This window comes from Callorhinus ursinus, unplaced genomic scaffold, assembly GCF_003265705.2.
Source record: "Callorhinus ursinus isolate GAN/ISIS: 27379988/994484 unplaced genomic scaffold, GSC_fseal_2.0 scaffold62, whole genome shotgun sequence".
In the NCBI taxonomy this organism is placed as follows: Eukaryota; Metazoa; Chordata; class Mammalia; order Carnivora; family Otariidae; genus Callorhinus; species Callorhinus ursinus.
Window position 1 is genome coordinate 2,112,847 of NW_027397124.1, and position 25,573 is coordinate 2,138,419.

At 36.1% G+C, this 25,573-nt stretch overlaps 1 protein-coding gene across 29 annotated transcripts in view; it reads right to left on the reverse strand.

Annotated features, from left to right (window-relative positions):
• The window catches only part of CREM (cAMP responsive element modulator), an 81,522-nt gene that overhangs the window by 23,018 nt on the left and 32,931 nt on the right, over positions 1-25,573 (reverse strand). For 10 of the 29 annotated variants that reach the window (XR_012376050.1, XM_025885798.2, XM_025885800.2 and 7 more), the window contains 4 exons: positions 13,725-13,871; positions 10,477-10,574; positions 10,188-10,330; positions 1,415-1,603 (listed from right to left, as the gene is read on the reverse strand). Coding sequence is in view for 28 of the 29 variants with exons in the window: in XM_025885798.2 (XP_025741583.1) it covers positions 1,415-1,603; positions 10,188-10,330; positions 10,477-10,574; positions 13,725-13,871 (577 nt within the window). In the remaining variant the exon portion in view is untranslated. Of the gene's footprint in view, positions 1-1,414; positions 1,604-9,573; positions 10,331-10,476; positions 10,575-13,724; positions 13,872-14,014; positions 14,115-19,395; positions 19,614-25,573 lie in introns of those variants that run through there. The other 19 variants (XM_073885494.1, XM_025885805.2, XM_025885802.2 and 16 more) reach the window with 9 other exon arrangements.

The following is a 25,573-nucleotide window of genomic DNA, read 5'->3' on the forward strand; positions in this document are numbered from 1 at the left end:
ATAGTACAGAATAGAGAGTTCTGAGACAGATCCAAGTGTATATGAGAACCTACTGTATAATTAAGATTGCCCCATAAATTAATGGGGAAGGACAAACCATGAGTAGGGGAAAACTGGCTCCATATATGGAGAAAAATGAAAATGAATTCCACCTAATACTATATACAGAGGTGAAACTCAGGTGGACTAAGGACAAAAATGTGAAAGGTAAAACTATAAAGCTAATATAATTATTATAGAAAAATATCTTTGTGACTTATAGAAGAAAAAGAGTTCCTAAATAAAATCCCACAAGCACAAAACTCATTAGCCTATTATCTATGCAAAACATAAAAAATTTTTAAAGCTCTTCTGGTGAAAATACCAGGTTTTTATATGGAAAATCCATATAAAAAAGATAAATTAGAAGAAATGATGATTATGGTTATTTAGACATAGAGGGTTCATGAGAATCAGGGGAAATAAAGCAGGTGGCTTTGGTTTTACAATTAAAAGAAAACAAAGTATTAGGTAAGTACCATGAATTTGTTTTACCTCATATATGGAGTGGAACCACCACCCAGTTCTTCATACACTTTTATTATAGTCCACATTAACCCCCAAAATACCCAAGAGTAAAGCTAATTATCAAGAGATCCATCAATCAGAATCTGCTTTTTTCCATACTTGCAAGACTTTCAAACCAAAAGAACGAATATTATTCCCTTTAAAATTAGTGCTACATCAAATACTAACTCCTAAGCAAATGCTAAGAGGAATAGAGTTAAATAAAAACATAGGATTTTTGCAAGCTGTATTAAACACATTATAGTTATTAGAAGCAAAACTGAATGAAATGAAAATAACGTATAACTTGAATTTAATTGAAATCTTAGGTTACCCTAAAAGCTTAGGGTTACATCCCAAATGTTTTATTTTACTACTTCCATATGAAGTAGAATGGGTACCTGACATTTAAATATACTAGAACAGTCTAGAGAAAAAAATATCAGCACTTGCTTTGGAATGAAATGTCTAGAAATTAGACTTGAGCATAACATCTGGGGAAAATCCCCAATTCAGTGCACTACGCATTGAATATTTAACTCCTTGTACACTAGGTAATAAAAACTATGTATTAGGTACAACATTTATAGCCCCCAAATGAAGATTATTTACTTAATTAGAAAATTCATTCACGTGTCCTGTGTCTTTTTTCCCATCATGCTATTCAGAATGGAACCTTTCTTTAGAGCCAAAAAAACCCGCTGAAAAGTGAAAATCATATAATTTAACGTGTTGTTGAATGTACTAAAATAAGTGCCCCCCCCCAAATCTGCCACCTGTATATTTCAGAAAACTATAAAATCACCACTAACTGATGTGATATAGGGACGCCCAGGTATTCTAAATGTATGAGATTAATAAAATATACCTTGAACAACAACCTGGCTGCCTGGGACAAAGAACTGCTGTGTGCCGTCAGCTGACTGTGCTGCATACTGTACAATTGTAGCACCTGGCGGAGGAGCTCCTGAATTTGTCATTGTTAATGCCTGCAGTCCCTGAACACCATCAGATCCTGGGTTAGAAATCTGGATTGTTCCACCTTGGGCTATAGCAACTTAACAGAAAAAGAAAAGAAATATTAGAGAATTTCAAGATTCACTTGTAATAATCCCATATTGGAAGAATGCACTGTGGCTCTGTTAATTACCAACTGTCAGTTTACCCTTATTTCTCTAGGCTGAATTGATAAGGAGATACTTCTTCATAGGACAACACTCTGCAAAAGCTCATAAACACTTGAAAATATCTTATATTCAGAATTATTTGAAATTCATAGAACCCATGGAGTTTGCCTCCTCCCTAGTATCCATCCAGCTAAATTATTGAAGAGGAAGAGTGGAGATGAAGACAGGGAGGAAGACCAGCTTCTTTGTTTTCTCCATTCTCTCAGATGTTTTTAGTTATAGCTAAATAGCATTCTTCTAACATTTAAAAAATAGTCAGTAAAATTCCATCGAGCATCACAATTACCATGAACTTATACCTTCATTCAGCTAACTACTTCTCTAATTTATCATCAAAAGAAAGTAGCTCTTTGTATGGTGATTAACATAACAATAAAAAATAAAGTAGCTCTTAATGGAATATATATTACTATATATTTTGGTTTTAAAGCTTAAGTCTACAAAATTGTAACCTTTACCATTTTGACTATGTCAGGAGAACCCTGAAATATAAAACGTTAAGTTGCAAAGGATCTTAAAATATAACTATTGAAAGAATTTGTGCTACAATATTTACCTCTACCAAGTGTCTTGAATAACTGCAGCTCATGGCAACAAATAGGAGGTGGACTTCCTCTAAACACTGAGACTTGCCAGTCATGTTTAAAAGTTAACATATTAACCAAAAGTTTCCAAAAGAGAACTGATCAAATGTTTTGTTTTTAAATTTCACTCTAATAGACAAAGAGGCAGTTTAAAATATCTGAGAGTTCTGTATACTTTAACATAAATATTATGACTCCATGGTTTAAGTGGAACCAAAGGCTATGCTTTCAAAAAAAAAATCACATATAAACTAGCTCATTAGATTTACAATGAAGATAACGACACATCAGAACAACACAACACATATAAATCAATGTAAATGCCCTACAGGAGTGTTATATAGTGTGTCAAAATGTATGTTGAATATTTCCAACATATTCCCTAATGTTTTCAACTATCGAAGCAAAGGTCCATTTAGGTGGAACACCTGATCGTATAAACCTGTCCGAACTACTTGGAGAGAGTAACAATAAATCTTTAGTTCCTTGACCTGAGGCCTAACACAGAAAGATGGGTTAAGCATTTTGAAAAAGATTTCTGCAAGATGCATTCCGTGTTTTTGTTCTTTGACAGGCCACCATTAGGATAGAATTGACAGAAACTTAAGAATCAGTTACAGACTATCAAGGATGCTGAGGTTGAAAAACTTATGTAATATCACTTCCTTTATCTGGCTCACGTAGAGCATCACATTCTGTACACATTTTAAAAAACAAGATTTTAGGAGTCTCAGGATTCACCCTTTATAACAAAAGGGTTTGGAAAGAAACCTAACTATGCCTACTTTCTTAAAAGAGGAGTATGAAAGAGAAGAGATATTGCTTCCTCAGATCTTCATGACTGGACATGAATGTATTTCATATGTTATCATTTATCTGAATGTGTTTTCAGTTGATAATTAGTTTGGTGTTATAGAAATAGTGCTTTCGAAGCAGACAGAGGCAGTGTAACCACAATATGGAAGAAGCACAAAGCCTAGCATGTAGTGGGCACTCAATAAATGATGAATGAATGGCTATCATTTCCTCAAGACAGACTACATCATAAATAACTTGAGCCACTTGTGACTCTAGAAGAGTTAAATAAAATACAGCTTCAAATTCTAATTACAGAACTTAATTTTCAATGCCAATACAATTAACAAGCTTTGGGACTGGTAAAAAATCTAATGTGAGAGTAGTTGCTGCCTAGGGTAAGAACATGAAATAGGTAGATAACAAAGACCCTTACTTTTTTTTCTTTTCATATTTTTTTTTCCCACCCTTTATTTTTTTCAATAATGTTTCCTCTTAGTTCCAACCAAACTTCTTTGCTTTCACACATACTGTGAAAAGCTGATATATAAAGAATCTGTTCCTCTCATCATTTTATTTTCTGGTCAAGTCATTATATAATTAGTGAAAAACAAAAGCTAAACACACACACACACACACACACACACAACACACACACAAGCTAGCTCTAGGGGAAAACATTTCTACTGATAAGTCTTGTACTTTAACCTCGCTTTTATTTTTTATACCAAAGGCACTTTTGATTTTGGCATTATGAAATGACAGAGGACCTTCCCATTCAAAATATTACCTCTCATTTAACAATAAACAAGATTTACCAAAGCTTCAGGATACTAGAATTAGGTCTTGTGTATGTGTGTGTGTGTGTGTGTGTATTCAAGATTTGAAGAGGAAACTTTTCAGGTTACAAAATATTCAAGGACAGCAAAATATGTGTTTTCAGTAAACACATATCAAGATAAATAGTGAGAAAAATTAAGATGAAATTAACTGAATGAGATTAGTCACATCTTTTGTTTTACTTATTTTTTTTTAAACTTAGGAAATTTGCTAGCAAACCTAAAAGTAGAAAGAATTTTGTGTCACCTATTTTCCTTGCCCACACATCCCCAGCCTTTATTTTTTTTTGTCTGGAGTATTTCAAAACAAATCCCAGACATCATATCTGGTTAATCATTTTTAAATAAAATGGCCCATATGAAGGCCATTAGTAACCAATGAAGATAAAATACATTTGTATTTCCTACCAATTTTACTTTGGGGACCTAGGCTTTATTAATGATTTCTTAGACTGACACATGCAACTGAGGCATAAAAGCTTATACCTATGGCCTCACTGCTGATCACAATGAAGAGTCCACACTGGTCTATGAAGACTGATTGGGACTCAAACACAAGTAAAAGTGTTTTTATTTTATAAGTCAGAGAAAGACATGTATCATATGACCTCACCGATATGAGGAATTCTTAATCTCAGGAAACAAACTGAGTGTTGCTGGAGTGGTGGGGGGTGGGAGGGATGGGGTGGCTGGGTGATAGACATTGGGGAGGGTATGTGCTATGGTGAGCGCTGTGAATTGTGCAAGACTGTTGAATCACAGATCTGTACTTCTGAAACAAATAATGCAACATATGTTAAGAAAAAAGAAAAAGAAGAACATAGCAGAGGGGAAGAATGAAGGGGAGTAAGTCGGAGAGGGAGACGAACCATGAGAGACGATGGACTCTGAAAAACAAACTGAGGGTTCTAGAGGGGAGGAGGGTAGGGGGATGGGTTAGCCTGGTGGTGGGTATTAAAGAGGGCACATTCTGCATGGAGCACTGGGTGTTATGCACAAACAATGAATCATGGAACACGACATCAAAAACTAGTGATGTAATGTATGGTGATTAACATAATAAAAAAATTTTTTTTTAAAGTTTTTATTTTAGATTATATACATACTGATTTTCCTCTTTTAAGTAATCCTTAATAACATTAGTTTGATAAAATAATCTAAATTGAATTAAATTGAACAGCTAGATTATATAATCAATTAAATTCTACTTCAACATCCATTATTAATAGATTCAAGCCTGCTAGTATGTTATTGCTCATAATAATGGTGGGTGGAGGTTAGGCTCTGTTGTCCTAGTTGTTCTGGGAGTTAGCTTTTTTTTCCCCTCTCAAGTCTCAGATAAGCTATTCCCCATAACTAAATAGGTCACTCTATACCCACAGGTAGAATGTTGGACATACTGACCTTACATTAAGAGTTTGTCTAGATAGAGTGTAAATCACTAATTTACTAAGTATTTTTCTACTAAGTTGGTTTTAGTGGTTACACAAATGTCTCTATGTACATCCTTATATAGTCATTGATTTAGTTTCGAATCAATATTAACCCAAGTATGGTTTCTCCATCCCCAACTTACCATACATCACAGTAACCAGGATGACATATCAACTAGTGTAGGCAATAAATTCTTTAAAAATTCCTAGTTTACAAAACTGTATTTAAAAAATCTGTTACTTCTACTCATTGCCATTGAGCACTCCTCTCCCAGAGCTATTAATATCATAGAAATAAGAAAATATTATGTGTGGGATGAAAATTTGAGAATTTTGGCAAAAAATTTTGTTTTAATTAAAAAAGCAATATTTTAAAGTTTTGTATGATCAATAAAGAAAGAAGAAGAGAAAGATAAGGGTGGAAAACTAAAAAAACAAAAAACAAAAAACAAAGAGTTCATGACCAAATGGGGAAGGAGTAGAATTTATTTAAATTAAGATTTCATCTGACTTTTCATTTGATACTAACATCTTTGTAATCCTAACCCTGTATATATGAGCTAATTCAAACACATAAACATATAAATGTTTAATTATAATTTAAAACCATCTTTATTCCAAATTACAAAAAAGATTCATAAATAAAACTTCACTGAATTAACTTTATAAAGAACAGCAGACCTTATGCCAGTGAATTCTCAAATTTAAATTTAAAAAAGTGAGCGCGGAACAGAACCTGTGAGTACCTGTGCCTTAAAAACCAAGAGGTTCATACAGCTGAAGAGAGACTAAAATAACCTCGTGCTATAACAAGAATAGCAACACCAAGATTAAAAAGCCAGATTTACATTAAGCAGATACCTTCTATGTTTGCTTTGAAAGTTACCTTGGGAAAATATAAGCAAAGTCACTACTAAGAGTTATAAATACAACTGCATTTACTTTAGAATGTGTATACCTATCATGCAAATTCCTTTTATGGTGTTTATTCATAGGAGTCTCCTGAGAATTCTGAATTCTTTAAGTAGCCCACAAAGTTCACACAGATCTCTTTTCATAATGGTGGATTTTGGACTGACCCACTTACCTTTAGTGTATAAGAATTCCAACCCATAAAGATGGGTTAATAGAGATTCACTCTAACAAGGTTCCTAGTAAAATAAAGTAGGGACAAGCAAAGAGACAAGGGACATTTAGAAAATAAATAATCTTGGGTGATAGTCCTTAATTGGTAAGGGAAGAGGTCAGATATAGCAGAGTGATGGATGAAAAAAAAAAGGCTTTGTCTTTAGAGAAAATTTAATGAATTAGGAAACTGCAAACATTTAAATTTCTGTAGTTACTTTTACTATGTTTATGAAATTCATTCCCATTTAATGCAGATCTTAAATGTCTTATGCAACAAGTAACATTCTTTGCTAATTCTGAGATTATCTGAACTGCTATCTTTCAGAAATATTCTCTTGAGACAAAACAAATTTTCTTTGGCCAGAATGACTTAACTGGCTTACAGCAAACCCATCACTAAGATCTGTACTTCCAGTAAAGATTTTGCAAGTATAGCTTACTTTCTTGGTGTTGCAATAATGAATCCCTGTCTGTTTAGAGTTATTTTTACTACTCCCAGGGAGTAGACTATTCTAACTTTCACTTCTTAGTTTTTGTGAGTAAAAAAATAAGTTGAAAAAATAAGGCCAACTTCTGTCAAATATCTAACTTTTGACTATTAAAAATATAACTGATTGTATATGAGAAAGCCTGAGTACGCTCAATTTTATTTTATTTCTTCAACTTTGACACACACAGTCCTTTAGTTCTTTTTGTTTTTAACTCCAACTACCTCATTATACTAAATTAAAAATAAGTAATCTAAGATAATAATCTTTGAAAAAAAAACAAAGCAAAGCTTGGGGGAAAGTCGTCCATAAATAAAAGTTGAAGAAAGAATTAAACCTACAAAAACACATTTTACAATAAAAGGTTATGAGAGGGTCTCAAAAACAGATACATGCAAATAACCCAGAATAATCTCCAGAAATTCTAGTAAAATAAAAGTCTAAAAACCAAAGGACACCAGTAATTATTTTGTTTTTTAGATATCCAGGAACAACATTAAAACATTAATATCTGTTAAGATTCCTACTAAGAAATCTGATTAATGAAAATGGATCTTGTGTATGTGTAAATATACATCTACCCTCCAATCAAAGTAAATGTCTTTTAAACACTTTTAATGTTAGTATTCACCTCTCAGAAGAAAGAATTATCAACACAAGTGTCACTAAACGTCTAAGAGATGCATTTTTAGCAAAGGCAGTCATCACTTTTCATGAAGCAATAAAAATGGCAATTTCTACCTGCAGAGAGCACATACAGAATAATCACAACTTTTAATACCCGCCAGGATCATATTGTATGGGTCTAAATTAAGAAACCTCAGTAAGAGACAGTCCATGACCTCTAATGTGGCAAACAGATAAACATCTAACTTCTAAACTTTCGATTTGCTGTTCTCAACCGTAACTCCTGACTCTACTCCCATCACCCTGCACCCACAGTGACATCAGTCTCCTGCCAGGCTCCTGCTGCAAGTGCATGTACTCAGAGCACAAGAAATACAGGCTTTGCTGCTACCTGGAAGTAAAGTTCACATATGAGACACTGCCTTACATTTCTATTTTGTGTCAAAAATAGCATGTCTGTTTTCTACCACTTTTCCCTATTATTTCCTTTTGTCCTCACACTAACTCCAGAGTTTGGCAATTTTAGTATTACTCCCACTTCAAAGACCCCAAGATGGGAAAATAAAACTTCTCTATCTGATCCAGTTAGTGAATGGCAGGACCTGGAGCCTTCCTCACAACACTTCTAGCTTCAACGTTCTCTCAACCCAATGTTTTCACAATTTCAAAATTTCAACTAATAACCTAGGCAAAACAACCTACAGCATCCCCTTCCATATCACTTGTACAGAGATCACCACTTCTATAAATTCCTAAACAGTGTTGGGATATGCCAAAGAAATGTTTAAGATGAAAGCATCTTAGGGACGCCTGGGTGGCTCAGATGGTTGAATGTCTGCCTTCGGTCAGGTCATGATCCCAGGGTCCTGGGATCGAGCCCCTCATCGGGCTCCTGGCTCGGCGGGGAGCCTGCTTCTCCCTCTCCCTCTGCCTCTCCCCCTGCTCATGCTCTCTCTCTCTGTCTCAAATGAATAAAAAAAAAAAAATTAAGATGAAAGCATCTTAGGTCACCCCCCAAAATTTTAATGAGTCTTAGCATTATTTCATCAGTAATTTCCAACCTTTTTCCTAACATGCCACAAATAGAAAATGATAGTATGTGTACAGCCCACTGCTTAAGACCAGACCTGAAAAACCAGGAGTTTCTAGCAGCTCCAAACCCTGCCCAGCCACTCCAGGGAGTACGAGGAGCCCACACTCCTCTACCTCCGTGCTGCCGTGCAGAGGCCTGCCAGCTGGCAAACCCTGATTTACACCTCTAAAATTCCCACCATCTATTCCCGCTGGGCCAGACAGAAAGGTATAGAAATCAGAGAAGTAATAAAAAAAAAAAATTACAGCAAAACCTCAAGATCTAACACTTTACAGAGACAGTGGGGAGTTTCCTTTTGCTAACACTGACTTTGGGACATGCCCACTCAGCACCCCTTAGAGGCTGTGGGCAAATTATACCCCAGTTCTGCTAGGTATCATGGTAGGAGCTACCTGAAGAGCCAGAATTGTCAAATGAGAATTAGTTTAATACTGTAAATCTACTACCACCAAAATAAAAAACTCTAAAAAACTAACAACTATGTAAGATCTTCCCATATATTAAAGAGTACCCTTTGCTTTAACAGCCACATCTTAAAGACTTGAGAGTTTTTCTAGGTATTACTATTTTTTAAATAAGGGAAAACAGAAAACGTATCTAAAATCTTACCATCATATTTAGACCAACACAGTATCTAATACCACACATATTCCATTACCTAAGTAGCTTTTTTTTTTAAATCTTTTTTGTCCTTTTTCTGGCTTTTCCTCTCCCTTTTTGCTTTTCTTCCTAGCTCTTGTTTTTTACTAAAGCATTTTTATGTATATCAAATGTACTTGATTTGAGAAAAAAAATCAGTGCTTTAATTAGAGTAAAAAGCACAGGATTAACAACCCATTAAAATGCACAAGACTAAATGTGAATGTATCTGTTTATTTACAGCTTTTGATGTTTAAAATTTCAAATAAAATGATCTGTCCAATTGCTATAGCTTTAAAAAATAAATCATTTTTCCATTCTCTTCTAGAAAAAGCTGCAGCACAAATTAACAAAGAGTAGTGAAAACATAATTACATTTAAAACATAATTTAGGAAACATTATGTACCTCTTTCAGATTAGTAAGCATAATATGTAACTGTTGGTAACAAAAGCCAACAAGAATGAAATACAGACATTTATATCTTATGTTTGCATGCATCTTATAAAGACAACAAAAAACAGTAAGTTTTAAATTTTTACCAGACATGAATATAAACATATAAATAGGCAAAGCCTCCCTTTATTTTTACCCAAAATTTTTCTTCTATACTCAGTAAAATATTTTTACTTTTCAAAAAGTATATGACAGCTGTCAGTACAAATCTCTCACTTCTTTAATATGTACTTTTCATTCTATGATACACACAGTTTAGATATTGCGATGCATTTTAAAATGGAACAATTGAATGCCAAACCCAAGCTGCTTCAATGTAACTAGAGAAGACTTAAAGCTAGCACTGTATCATAGCGAATTGCAGCATACATACTGTATTGCCCCGTGCTAGTCTGATATATGCTAGTCGGTACTGCCATGGTAGCGATGTTAGGTGGCGTTCCTTCTTCCTCTGATTTTTCTTCTTCAATCTTGGGAACACCAGGCACGTCAGAGGAAAGTTCATTCAGTATTTTTCTAAAACATAATTTGACAACAGAAATAATCAAGATATATGAATGAGATTTAAGACAGAAAAGTTATAATGGAAGAATTGTTTGATACATAATCATTCTCTCTTTTTGGAAAAGGTATCATTATAGTAGGAAACTTAAATAACTTACCGATAAGAGGGTCTTCGTGAAAGGATTTCTCTACGTTTATGAGAATCAATTACACCTTCTGATTCTGCAGACTCATCTGTCTCTGCAATTGTTGCTACCTACAATACAAGAGTTTCTGAAATGCATCATAAAATATATGATCTCCTTCATTCAAAAAATGGTGCTTAAGGTTCTAGGTGTGCAGCACTAAGCCGGGTGCTGGGAAAGCGTCCAGCAACAGAACACACTGCACCTGCACTACTGCAGCTCACACCTGGCTTAGCAAAGGGAGCAAAGACACTCACATTTCAGCTGCAGAGCAGGTATGTGTGGACAGGAATGGTTCGGATAATAAATGCTACAGAAAGGCAAATGAAAGTGGTTGGCATGGCAGGTGAAGCTTCACAGGAAAGGACTACCCACATGTAAGATACTGAAGACTTAAGATCTCCACCCTAAACCTACTCTTAGAAATCCAGCGGGGATTGAGTGAGCTAGTGACAGAGGCAGAAAAAAGCATCTCAACCTCACTGCCCTCTTCACAATACCTCAGCTGACTTGAGTTGGGTCTTCAAACTAGACATTATATAGGTTCAAAGAAGCAAACAAGTAACCAAGCCTGATTAAAGTTAGGATTTATAGGACAAGAAGTAGGGTGGGGCTTGATGCTGCTTAAGTCTTGAAGGTCAAAATAAGGAATTTCTCCTCAAAAGAAAGATCAGAGTTTTAAGCATGATTTCATTTTTCGAGTCACATAATAATCACAGGATTTCTTTCTTTTTTTTTTAATCACAGGATTTCAAGGAAAGTCTGAAAACTAAAATAATGAGTCTCTACAATAACATGATGGCTCTCAATATACTTTGCCATTATCATTCAGGGCTTAGGGTAGTTCTGAGTTTATAAAACTCACTTAATATTACAATAACACAAGAATTTGATTTGGGCAAAATAAAAAAAACTTGTTTAAATGTCAACAATGCAAGCAGGAATATATATTTCTTGAAGCACACTGAGGTACATAATGTTCACTTACACACAGTTTAGATATTGCGATGCATTTTAAAATGGAACATAAGACCATGCATTTCTGGTCATGGACACCCTACACATAAGCATAGGCACCAATGAATAGAACTTAGAAAAAATGTTGCAATCAACAATCATATATCATCAACAAACATTTATCACTTTACACTGGGCTTTCACACATCTCTCATAAACTCATAACAATCCCCCTATGTGAGGTAGGATACTATTTTACCCACTTCAGAAAGGTGAAAGCTGAAGTTCATGCAGACAGATTAAGTGACGACCATTGTTCAACAAGCAGGAATTCTAAGACAAGATCTACTGGCACTTACGTCTACTAAGATAATTAAATCACCTACTTAACAAAATCCAAAAAAGCCTACTGAAAATAAGATAATACTTTCTTCCAATAGCAGCCGGAAATATCTAGAGCAGAAATATCTGCACCCCAATAAAAGTCATAATTCAAAAAGGAGAATGGAAGAATTTTCTTGTTCTATAATTAGGGTCAGAAAAAGAAACTCTTGGAATCAAGGGTCATTATGGGAAAAAGAGACAATGCTAAGAATGATTCTTACTCTTTTGAAAAGATACCTGTGTAGCAAAGCTAACTAAGCTTTTAATGCATGTGGATTTATTACTTCAAATATCAAGTTGCAACCTTATTCTGCAATAAACGGTAGCCAAATATGCAAGGGACAAGACTGATTACGTGTGCACACCCTTGTTTTCCTCACCAATCTTTTTGTCATCAACTATGTTCAAATAATTTCAACATCTAAAGGATAATAACTGACCTAAAAAAGGAACAGAAATAAATTCAATAACCAAGAAAAGTATGCTTTGAAAAACGCATTCTTATGCCTATCAGAATGGCTAAAATCAACAGAAGAAACAATAAATGTTTGTACGATGTGGAGAAAAAGGAACACTGGCACACTGTTGGTGGGAATGCAAATTGGTGTGGTCACTCTGGAAAACAATGTGGAGGTTCCTCAAAAACTGGAAAATAGAATTACCCTACAATCCAGCAATCACACTACTATTTACCCAAAGAATATAAAAACACTAGTTAAAGGGATCCCTGAAGCCTTATGTTTATAGCAGCATTATTACAAGAGCCAAATTGTGGAAGCAGCCCAAGTGTCCATCAAGTCGATGAATGGATAAAGATGTGGTCTATACAGACAATGGAATATTACTCAACCATAAAAAGAATGAAACCTTGCCATTTGCAACTACATGGGTAGAGCTAGGGAGTATAATAATGGTAAGCTAAATACGCCAGTCAGAGAAAAACAATACCACATGATTTCACTCATGTAGAACTTATGAAACAAAACAAGCAAAGGGGAAAAAAAATAGAGACAAACCAAGAAAGAGACTCTTAACTATGGAGAACAACTGATGGTGACCAGAGGGGAGGTAGGTGGGGAGATGGGTGACATAGGTGATGGGGATGAAGGAGTGCACTTGCTGTGATGAGCACCAGGTGCTGTGTGGAAGTGCTGAATCACTATATTGTACACCTGAAACTAATATTACACTGTGTGTTAACTAACTGGAATTAAAATAAAAACTTTAAAAAATTCATACTTAATTTACATCTATTGATGCAAAAAAATGTTTTAGCTTCAAGAAATGTTGAGGATCTGTGATCAACTTTGATAATAATAAATTTAAAAACATATCTCTGGATCACAACCATAATAATCATGTCTACAAAAACCAAGGTTTTATCTGAGAGGGGCTGGTGATGTAGAAGCATAATACCAAGGTAACAATAATACTTATGTTTCCTACAAGTTACAGATATTGAATTAAAAATAAACTTAAACTTCCACCTACTTACTAATGTATTTATGAAAACAGTAATCTTTATATGCTGTGTTTATCAGACATCTTCAAAGAATCCTCAAAATATTTTTAAGCACCACTGGAGAGCTTAGCTAAATAAATCTGAGTCTGAGCACAGAGCAACGACTCAAAGAATTACTCATCTGGCAATTACTCATCCTGTAAATTAAGAGCTAACAACAAAACTGCAACTCTCTAGTCAAATCTATGTATCCAGCAGGGCACAATGCACTTCACATGGGAAAAGGAAATTCCTCCAAATTTCTAATAAAAAGAATTAAGCATACATAAAGGAAAAGATGATAAATTAATAAAAGGAAAAAAAAAAAAAACAAACTCTGAAGAAAGTCAAGAACAAATCACCCAGGAAGGCAGCTGACCTGAACAGTCTGTATCTGTGGTGACTGAATAACCGATGGCTGTGGTGTGTGAATTACTCCCTGGACATGTACAGTCTGGTCCGAAGGTAACTGTACTAGAGTTACAGCAGGGGAGCCTCTTCTGGTGCCTGATCCAGCTACAGAAACCTGCAAAAATGATCACCACTGAGGATTAAGGCTGGCTCATTTTCTGTTTTGGTTTGTAAAAGAAATACCATTCACTATTATGACGGGCCATTTTTTCCTTTCTTTCTTCTGCTTCTAAGAAATGACTACACTGGGCTACTTACCATTAGGAGGTGGTTACTGTCCTGGAACAGTCATTCTCTGATGTGACAGATATTAAAGAACCCATGCGCCTCACTTTCGGTTCCCATGCTTCGATGGCTAAGAATGTTCCAAGCACAAAGTTCTAAAGCAGTTAAACTACCTCACTACGACCTCACCACTATTAACAGTGAACCCTTATTAGGCCAGAGTATAAACTACCCTCTTCAACTTCCTGAGAGAAATTGGAGACAGAACTTAAATATGGTAAATTATTTTTTAATAAATGAAATGTTCGAAATAGGATATTCTGGTATTACTTCAGATGCAAGCTAATGCCTTGTCTTTTATACTAATGAATATCACAGTTACTTTTATGTCCCCATAATCACAAAAAAGGCACAGGCCAGAGGAATTCCAAGGACTTCTCATGCCCTTAATGTGTCTAATCCAGGGAAAATGCATGCCTTAGATCTGGGATGTCCCTCTTACAGCTTTCCTTCCTGCTACCTCCAGCATCTAGAGAAAGGGCCAAAACCATCCCTTAGCTTGTACAAAGTACAACCATCTCCCAGTACCCCTGAGCGCTTTCAACAGAGATCCTTACCAGCAAAACACAGTACTTCGACCCCCTGGATTCAAAACCTGCCAAGTTTGCTAATTAGTCAACAATCCTACGGGCAGGCCAGTGTAATCTTAGAAACTTTCCTTCATTTTACTGTTTCACTCACTATTCATTATGACTTACTCAAGAGTCAAAGACTTTGGAAATGAAATAAGTGAAATAAACTACCAGTTTCTACCATGAATGGTAGCAGAACCACAAGCTCTAAAACAAACTTTGAAGGAAGTCTCTGTATAGGGCCTCACTTTAAGAAACACCAATGATTTCCAATCTACTTACACTTTAAAACAATTATTAAAATCTGGGCTTATAACAAATAATTATAAGATTTATTTATAAGATCATTTCCTTTAGAAAGCAAGCTTCTTTGGTAATCCAAAAGTAAAAATCTTTCATCCATACAAGAGAACCTGTGTGATGAGCATTGTACTAGGTGCACTAGGGTAGAAAGTAAAATTGATAAAACTAACACCTGAGAAATAATAGCACATCAAGCAGTATAGAACGAATTGCTCCATTGTACAGCCCATGAAAGTCATGGGCATACAGAACAGAAAGATCAGAATGAGTCTGAACAATAAGTACAGGCTTTGTGTAGAAGCCACAGCTTGAGCTAGGCCTGCATAATAGACAGAAAAGGGCAGAGACACCCAACATATATAGCCCAAGGGGCAAGTTCAGCCCACCTGCCCCTGGAGTATTATTGTCTACCTTAGATTTTAGGGGAAAGAAAAAGATTACACCCTGGTAGAATACATTTAACAACCAGAAGTTTAAAAAAACCCAAAAAACAACAACAAAAAACAATGGAAGGATTTATTCTAGAAATGACAAAGCAGCACAAAAGATAAATCTGTGTGAATAATAAAAAGGCATCCACCTCTTTGGGGACCAATTACCAAAAGGTACTCCTTCTGCCACACAAATAATTCTCAAACTTTTTGGTCTCTCAGGACACCTTTACACTCTTAAAAATTACTGATGACTCAAAGAGCTCTCGTTTATGTGATTTATATCCAGTCGGATGCCGTAAATGTTTAACAATCAGTGTTGGGGAAGGGAGAATCTTGATTTGAAACGTTTGCTGATTTCTGTAATGTGAAACTCTAACTACGGCAGATTTCAAGTTACCAACAGATGACACTGAACACAAAGTTGGAAAAAGATGCAGGCAATTGGCTCTCACAAGCCACCTCCAGCATACCTAGTTATATTATCAATATTTACCATATTAGAAATCGAAACTGAAAATTTTTTATACCTTAAAAATAATTCCACTACATGCTAACATAAATAGCATTTTATTAAAAATAATTACATTTTCCAAAACAAAAAAATTAGTGACCAGAGTAACAATGTTTTACTTTTTTATAAATTCTTTTAATGTCTGGTTTAATTGAAATCAGCTAAATTCTCATACCTACTGGTACACTGAATCTGTTGCAATATTTTAGTCGATAACGTGAAGGAAATCTGGACCTCACACGGATATATCATTGGAAAATGAAGAGCATTACAATAGCTCTTTCCAAAAAACATGGATATTATTCTTTGTTACTACACCCAAACTCAACATGTGGTTGTTTCATAAAGATCAGTTGCAATGTGGAATCTGAAACCGTATCAGTTATATTAAAATTCATTGACCAATCCTGCACTTTGAATGGATCCCATGCATGATTCTGTAACATCACACAGTAGTTATTTGGAAAATATTGGCTCACTGAATTAAAAGCAGATCTCCCAAACCTGACATAGTTCAAGATACTTTATCAGAAAACCTCATTCATTAAAATCAACATCAATCTCATCAGAATACTATAAATACTGAAAAGCTATCAAGCTCACAATGGCAGGTACAGGATTTCCAAAATTCAAAACTTCTCTCTAAAAGCTTGAATTTTATTATAGACAATAAACACTGTCAACTGTTTTCCTTGATGTGACAAGCTTACTTCATTTGCTTTTAAGAAAATGTTTTCCAAACACTCAAGTTTGAATAGCAATAGTTTGGCTATTGGCTATTCTTTAGAGAAAACTGACGTCCTGTGGAAAAAAACCCAGCTAGTCCATTTCACCACTCAAACAATTACACAAGTGTTTTTTCTTCAAGAACACTTTACTACACAGCAGAAATGCTTTCAGTAAATATACCAATTTCATAACACAGAATATTAAAACAACATGTACTGAAGGGCCAAGGTTTGATACAATTGGTAATATTTACCGCTTCATCGGGGTATTTTAAATGAAACTTTTTTTTTTTAACTGCAAGTGAATGGCAGTGAAGAATACAATGATTACTGGTATAGTCTGATGCCACTGACTTGACTCATGCTAAGGCACCAACAGCTTTACTCCCACCCTCTTCTGTTTTTAACCATCAGTGTAAATATCATTACAATGAAAAAGGAAAATAAATCTTAGCATTATTATGAAAACAGTTAGTCCTCCCAAACCTCCTGAAAGTCTCTTCAGAGTCTCCCCTAGGGTTCTGCACACCACATTTTGAAAACTGCTGCTCTATCCGAATGTAGCCCTCAGGCCCTGGCTCACAGCGTAAAGAACGGAGCATTGAAGCAGGCTGTGATTTCAACCACAGCACTGCAGTGCAGCCAGAACCACCATATCCAAAATGCTGACAGAGAGTTTGTGAGTCCGAGACTGAGTGAAATAGAATATGAATTATACCCAAGAGCACTCCCAGTATTACAGACTGGACCTGTGGATTGGGATGGTGGATAGTGCCCACATTCATCTTCTGTGCGGAAGTACCCCAGCTTTAAAGACATTAGATATTCTGAAGAACTGAACAACTCAAGAAAGATCTGTGAGGTTTTGGGTGCCTGGGTGGCTCAGTTGGTTAAGCAACTGCCTTCAGCTTAGGTCATGATCCTGGAGTCCCGGGATCGAGTCCAGCATCAGGCTCCTTGCTCGGCAGGGAGTCTGCTTCTCCCTCTGACCCTCCCCCATCATGAGCTCTCTCTCTCTCAAATAAAATCTTAAAAAAAAAAAGATCTGTGAGGTTTTCATAAATACAAATCATGCTTTAAGTTGCCTTAATTACCTTTCAAGTATAATTTTCAGGATTTTAAATTATTAAATAATCACTATTAAAATGGCTTAGTGTCAAGAATACCTGCTGTGGAAAAGGAGCTGGAGCCGCTAATACAAAACTATACTCCCAGCATTCTGGAGATAAGTTGTAGGAATTCTATAACTACAGTGAAACTTCTCTATGTCCAAACTCTGGGCAGTGCAAACGCTCATGAGACAACCTTTTGTTAAACTGTGGGAAGAGAGGCTGAGAACCTGCATAAATGACATACTCTAGAGAATTCAGATGTATCCTTAAAAAACAAAAAACCCTTATATAGAGACACATTCTATATCCAGGCATTCTATTCTCACTGGTTTTGCCAAAGCTGGTGACTAGTATTAAAGCCTATCACTGTATTGGTAGAGTGAACAAGCTGAACCTCACTGTTACTCATTAAAAAAAAAAAAAATTCATGAGGCTCCCTACCTTTAGCATCTCAGTATTATTATATTATTATACTGAGCACATGGGCCACAATGGAATCTACGGCATCCTTGAAGGAGGATACTGTACACACATGGCATAGAAGGAACACTGGCAATGATTCAAGAACATGTGTGGAGGCTCCAAAGTCAAAAGTGGGTAAAGAAAGGAGCATCTTTTTGTTTTGTGTAAGGTGGCAGATTCAGTTTTAGGTAGGCTAGATTGAAAGCAATGGTAGGGTAACTAGGTGGAAACGTTAATAAGCAAGAAGAATTATGCAGTCGCATAATGCTTTAGAGCTAGAAAACAAAGATCTGAGAAATACTAAGAAAGAGCAATCTATTAAGAGCATTATAATTACTTTATTCCTAATGTGGAAATAGAATTCTAAAGCAGCTCTGGAAAAAGAAGAGAATAGTTTTTCCTAAAAGATGCTAGTATAGGGACACAAACAAAAATATGCATACTGCAGGCAGAAATAAAGAAATATTTCTGGGGCACCTGGGTAGCTCAATTGGTTAGGCGTCTGCCTTCAACTCGGGTCGTGATCCCAGGGTCCTGGGATCGAGCCCCATGTCAGGCTCCCTGCTCAGCGGGGAGCCTGCTTCTCCCCCTCCTCCCCGCTCATGCTCTTTCTCACTATCTCTGTTGCTATCTCGGTCTCTCTCTTAGATAAATAAACAAAATCTTAAAAAAAAAATAAAGAAACATTTCTTATAAACATCAAATATTCATTCTAAGACTTAATATGCAAAAAATATCACAAAAACTGGTCATACTTATGAATTAACTCATTCTTTCATTCTCTCAACAAATACTTATCAGGAGCCTGCTGTGTGGGCCAGTCTAGACAGTAGGGACACGGCAATGAACAATGTCTCCTCAATCAGAAGGAGACAGAAAATAGATTAAGACAAATACATCATTTTTGTTGGTGTTAAATTCTCAAAAGAAAAATGAAGCAAGGTAAGGAATCAGAGTTACAAGGCCGGGGTAGTGTGGAAGGAGACTAAACAAAATACACCTGTTGTGGAAAGCTTCTCAGAGGAGGGAACGTTTGCATAAAAAGCCTAAATGAAGAGAAGGAAAAGGCCAGAGGAAGATCTATGAGTATATTCATCACTTTCTAACAATCATGTAGGCAGCTGCTCAAAAAAATAAATAAAATGGGTATATTTTATATTTCTTAATTTTTATATCTCTTTTTATGAGGCTCTAAAAGTGTGTAGAACGAACTCATAGTAGACATAATTTACCTTTTCTTCCAGATCCCCTGAATAATCCTCTTCTACAGGATGCCTGAAACATAGATTATGCTGATGCCACCACATCCACCAACAACCCCACTACAGACAGTAATCTGAAGTTAAGATGATGCAAGTGACAGCCTTACTTGGCTCTGCAATTAAAAAAAGTCCTTATAATGACACTTGTAACTGGGAAAACCTCACAATGTTGTAACACAGCCCTTGATTAGCACCTAGTAGACTCCCTCCAGTCCGTAGCTAGGTTCCCTTATGATGGGGTTTATGATGTCACAGTACAGCTGCAAATGTCACAGAGCTACTGGGCCTGCATTCAAGAGGGTTAATAAAGGATGAAAAAAATGTGAATTCACAATATAGCAGATTTCGCTATCAATTCTGCTGAGAAATAAAATCTATACCTTACCTATTTTAATTTTAAGGACTACAATTAAAATCCACTAATACTCTAAACAAGAAGTTGGAAAACCATCTTGATTTCTGTGTATTAAGACAAGATTCTTAAAAGAGTCTGTTTCTGTTCTTCTGTGAGAAAAAAAAAGTGTTTACAGAATATTTCAAATATTTTATGGTTGAAAATAGGAAAATAATGAAAGTGAACACTTGAATAAAGATGCAAAATATTTCATTTTTTTAAAGTTGTGCTTAATTGCACTAAAGACAACACAAAATGAAAAATGTAGAAAGTGAACACTTGAATAAAGATGTAAAATAATATTTTATTTTTTTAAAGTTGTGCTTAACTGCACTAAAGACAACACAAAATGAAAAATGTAGAGTTGGTTTCATTTTACTGTCTTTCTTTCCCATTGAGTTTGTTTGTTTTTTTTAAGTTTGGCTAACAGATTGCAAAACTCAATGCAGTTAAATTTTACTTAATTTTATGGGTGCCTGGGTGGCTCAGTTGGCTAAGCGCCTGCCTTCCAGTCAGGTCCTGGGATCAAGTGCCACATCAGGCACCCCACTCAGTGGGGAGTCTGCTTCTCCCTCTCTCCCTTTGCTCTACCTGCTCATGCTCTCTCGCTCTCTCTCTCAAATAAATAAATTAAAAAAAAATTTTTTTACTTATTTTTACCTTGAGAATTTCAGTTGAAAATATTTATTGACAACAGAGTTAACCACATAAGACTCATATTTTTATATCTATTATGTTAAAATTCTAAAGAGAACTACATGGGAATGCTGTTGCCTCACATGTTTTTTGTATGTGTAGAGCATAAACAAATACCGTCTGAAATCTATAAATAAAATGAGAAGGGGAAGTGAATCACATTTCTGGTATTGTAAGTGTAAATGGCTGAATATTAAGTCTTTTTAAAAAAATTCTCCTCTTGCGGGACACCTGGGTGGCTCAGTTTGTTAAGCACCTGCCTTCGGCTCAGGTCATAATCCTGGGGTCCTGGGATCGAGCCCCACATCGGGCTCCCTGCTCAGCGAGGAGTCTGCTGCTCCCTCTCCCTCTGCCTCTGCCCCTCCCCTCGCTCATGCTCTCTCTCTCTCCCAAATAAATAAAATCTTAAAAAAAATTCTCCAGAAAGCAAAGCAAATATCAAAATTATATCATTAATTATATAGTCTATTTTCATTATATTTCCAATAAGCAGTGATGATCTTTTGAGGACAAATTAAAATTAGGGGTTCTTCATCCTTTGAAAAACAAATGCTTTAGCTGATTTGTTTTTCCTACCTAATCTGTATAGTATCTTTAGTTTCCCATTTGTAGCAGTTGGAACATCAGTTTATATTCTATCCGATATGTGTTTATTTATCATATTTTAAAAGTACTATGAAAATGAATATTATCTTTGTAGAAGTTAAAATTATTTTAACTCCAGAACTTTTAAATATCAATCCTATATTTGGTTTCAGAAGACTGAAACTAAAACTGGTCATAATTACTAGATAGATGCAAGTAGTAAGTGCACATAATGAAGTTTCACTGAGATGCTGAGCCCAAAGGGCCTATACCCAACACATATAAGAACAAACAGTAAATATTAAAACTACTCTTAACAATAATGTAGATCATTTCTAATAATCAATAAGAAATGTATATGCCAAAAGCCAGAAACCACAAAATGAATGCCTAAAACCACTTATTAGCCAAGCTTCATGTTAATCTTTATTTCTGAGCAAAAAACTCTATATAAGAATGTCTATGAAGCAAACTTCAATTCACTTGAATTATTTTATTTCTTCTACCAATAACTTTGTGTAAGTCCTTAAAAGTACTGAACTGGCAAAAACAAAAATCACAAACAAAAACACCAAAAAAACCTTAAGAATTATAATATTAGGGGCACCTTGCTGGCTCATGTGGAAGAATGTGCAACTCCTGATCTTGGGGTCGTGGATTTGAGGCTCACACTGGGTGTAGAAATTACTTAAAATATAAATAAATAAACTTCTTAAAAAATAGTAATAATAAATAAAATGTGGTATGTACATTCAAAGGAATATTATTCAGCCTTACAAAGGAAAAAAATCCTACTACGGATTATGATATGGATAAAACCTTGAGGATAATATGCTAGGTGAAATAAGCCAGTCACAAAAAGACAAATACTGATGCATCCACTTATATGAAGTATCTGAAAGTAGTTAAGTTCACAGTAACAGAAGGTAGAATGGTAGTTACCAGGGCTGAATGCAGGGGTAAAAAGAAAGTTTTTGTTTAATGGATATAGAGCTTTAGATTTGCAAGATGAAAATGTCCTGGAGATCTGTTTCACAACAATGTATTATTAACATCACTTAACTGTACACTTAAACTTGTTAAGACTGCAGATTTTATGTATTTTTTACCACACACAAAAAACAGTAATAACTATGGCCCCATATTTGGTGGGTATAATAATTAACTGGCTTCTTGCCAGGAAAACACTCAATAAATGGATTTTACCAAAGCAATGGGACTGATTTCTTCATCATCTTATAAAACATTATTCTAAAGCTCTGGGTGCTCTCATACTCTTGGCCCCAGAGTGATGGTTCAACACATAGAATGGTTACTGATGCCAGAAATTATATAGAAACAACTACTAATACTTCAAAATGGATAAAATTTAAATTTTCTATGCTTTTCACATACCCCAGATCAGAAGCTGAGTTGAGACCTAAATATGGAACTATCTTAATCTGCCACTGAATAATGAAGGAGTAAGAGTATACAGTACATATATGTGTGTACACAATATATATACATATGTACATGTACAATTCTCTACAGTAACAATATATAACATCTATTATTATATTCAATTATTCTGGAATTTCCAAGGTAATGCCCCATATTTGGTCCCGTTCAACACTGAGTACCCTATGTATTACAAGTAATAAAGAGTAGAGTGCTTAATTAAATGTAAAGCCAGACTGCCTGGGTTCTAATTTTGGCCTTGCCTCTTACTAGCTGCGTGACCTATGACAAGTTATTCGTTCAGTCTGTCTATACCTTATTTTCCACAACTGCTAAGGAGAATGAAAGCAGTACCTTTCTAGAGTTGTTGTGAGGACAGAGTCAAAGTGCCTGGCATATAATGAGTATCCAATACTCACTTTTGTTATTTTTATTATTGTCACATTTAAGTAATTTAGTCAAGAATTTGGAGTTTAAAAAATTTACATGTATTAATCCTTTGATTTGGAAAGGTTAAAATACTTTTTAAAGTCTTCCTCAAAATTCAGGTGGGGAAAGAAGAATCAAGCATTTACATAAAAATAAGCCAAAATCTGAATCAGTGACAAAACATGGCTAGACTAAACTGCATCCTTAAGTTTTTTCAGTTTCAGTCCAAAGGTCAGAGTTCATACACAGGCAAGTCTAAGAATTTAGCTCCTAAAAAAGCATTATAATGAAACTTGGTCTTATCATGAAACCTAAAATCTAGTAATAAGTTGTATTTTAGATTTCCGGAGCCAAAATGGCATAAAGAAATTCTTGCAATGTTTTAAAATCCCTTTAAAAGAAATGCAGAGTACAAAAATTTAGGAGCATAAAATATACCATTTAAAATAAGTTCATGGTATCAATTGAGAATATTGCTTATTAGGCTCCCACTCAGCGAGGAGCCTGCTTCTCCCTCTCCCACTCCCCCTGCTTGTGTTCCCTCTCTCTCTCTGTCTCTCTCTCTCAAATGAATAAATAAAATCTTAAAAAAAAAAACTACGAATTTTTTTTTTAAAGATTTTATTTTTTTATTTATACATGAAAGACAGAGAGGTAGGCAGAGGGAGAAGCAGGCTCTCCGCATAGCAGGGAGCCCCATGTGGGACTCTATCCCAGGACCCTGGGATCACAACCTGAGCCAAAGGCAGATGCTTAACCGACTGAGCCACCCAGGCGCCCATATCTTTCCTTTTCTAAACCCTCTGGAGGTCTATTTAAGCATACTAAGTAGACTTATATTACTTTCAAATGAATTCCTAATACAACATATTTTTTAATTATTTTATTTTATTATGTTAATCACCATACATTACACCATTACTTTTTGATGTAGTGTTCTATGATTCATTGTTTGCGTATAACACCCAGTGCTCCATGCAGAATGTGCCCTCTTTAATACCCATCACCAGGCTAACCCATCCCCCCACCCCCCTCCCCTCTAGAACCCTCAGTTTGTTTCTCAGAGTCCATCGTCTCTCATGGTTCGTCTCCCCCTCCGATTCCCCCCCTTCATTTTTCCCTTCCTGTTATCTTTTCTTTATTTTTTTAACATATGATGTATTATTTGTTTCAGAGGTACAGGTCTGTGATTCAACAGTCTTACACAATTCACAGCACTCACCATAGCACATACGCTCCTCAATGTCTATCATTTATTTTTAAATCAGCATAAGCCACTTCATCTTAAAGCCTGATTGCAACCACTGGCCTAACTGCTACCATTCTAACCATTTGAGGCAGGTTAGTAGAATGATCAAAGCAAACAATTATTGCACTTCGACCACGTGCCAAGCATTGTACTTGTACTTCACACATGTCGTCTCCTTCATCTTAATCTATGAAGATCAAAGAATTCAGTCTATTATTAATTTAAAATTATATATAAACATTAGGAAAATAATTTTGAGGGGACCTGGGTGGCTCAGTCGGTTGGGCAGCTGACTCTTGATTTTGGCTCTGGTTGTGATCTCAGGGTTGTGGGATAGGGCCCCACATCAGGCTCCGTGCTCAGCGGGGAGTCTGCTTGGGGTTCTCTCTCTCCCTCTCCCTCTCCCCCACCATGCTCTCTCTCTCTAAAATAAATAAATCTTTAAAAAAAATAATTTTATGTCTTTAGTGTTAAAATATAGTATGAAAAATATTTTGTACCACTACTTTAGGTAAACAAACTACATTTAATTCAAACTGTGTATATGTATGTATACATTAAGACTCTTTCCTTATACCAAGTACAAAGCAGTAAATGAGCCCTTGAAAAAGGGAAAACTAGAAAATTCTAAGGACCTAAGGAGACCAACTTACACTAGAATACCTATCACAGTATATTAACATATCTGATATCAAATATATAACCGTTATTTTTTTAAAAAGGTATTATCTGCGGGGGGCGGAGCAAGATGGCGGAGGAGTAGGAGACCTGGGTTTCGTCTGGTCTCAGGAATTCAGCTGAATAGGGATCAAACCATTCTGAACACCTACGAACTCAACAGGAGATCGAACAGGAGAGTAGCAACAACTCTCTGAACAGAGAAGCGACCACTTACTGGAAGGTAGGGCGTGCGGAGAAGTGAATCCGAGGCGATATTCGGGAGGATAGACGGCGGGGGAGGGGCCTCCGCCGGCCGCTTCTGGCAAGTGATAGAGCCGCGGAGCACAAAATCGGACCTTTTAGAAGTTGGCTCGGCGGAGGGACGTCGCTGCAGTGGCTAAGCGGAGGGTGGAATCCTCCCGGGACAGTGTGGTCTCAGGACCCTTGGGGTCACGGAGAGACCGGGGGTGCCTGAGTGCGCCAGAGCTCCCAGGTATCAGAGCGGGGAAGCCGGCTGCAGAGACGGAGCAGAGTCGCGAGCTCTCAGCTCGGGGTGGCCATAAACTGTGATCTGCGGCCCAGTCGGGGCACGGCTCCCCCAGCAGGGACCCAACAAGCAGCAGATCCGGGGAGACTCCCCTCCCTCCCCCGGGAGGAGTGGCACGGGAGCGCACCGCAGGGATCTGCTGGGTTTG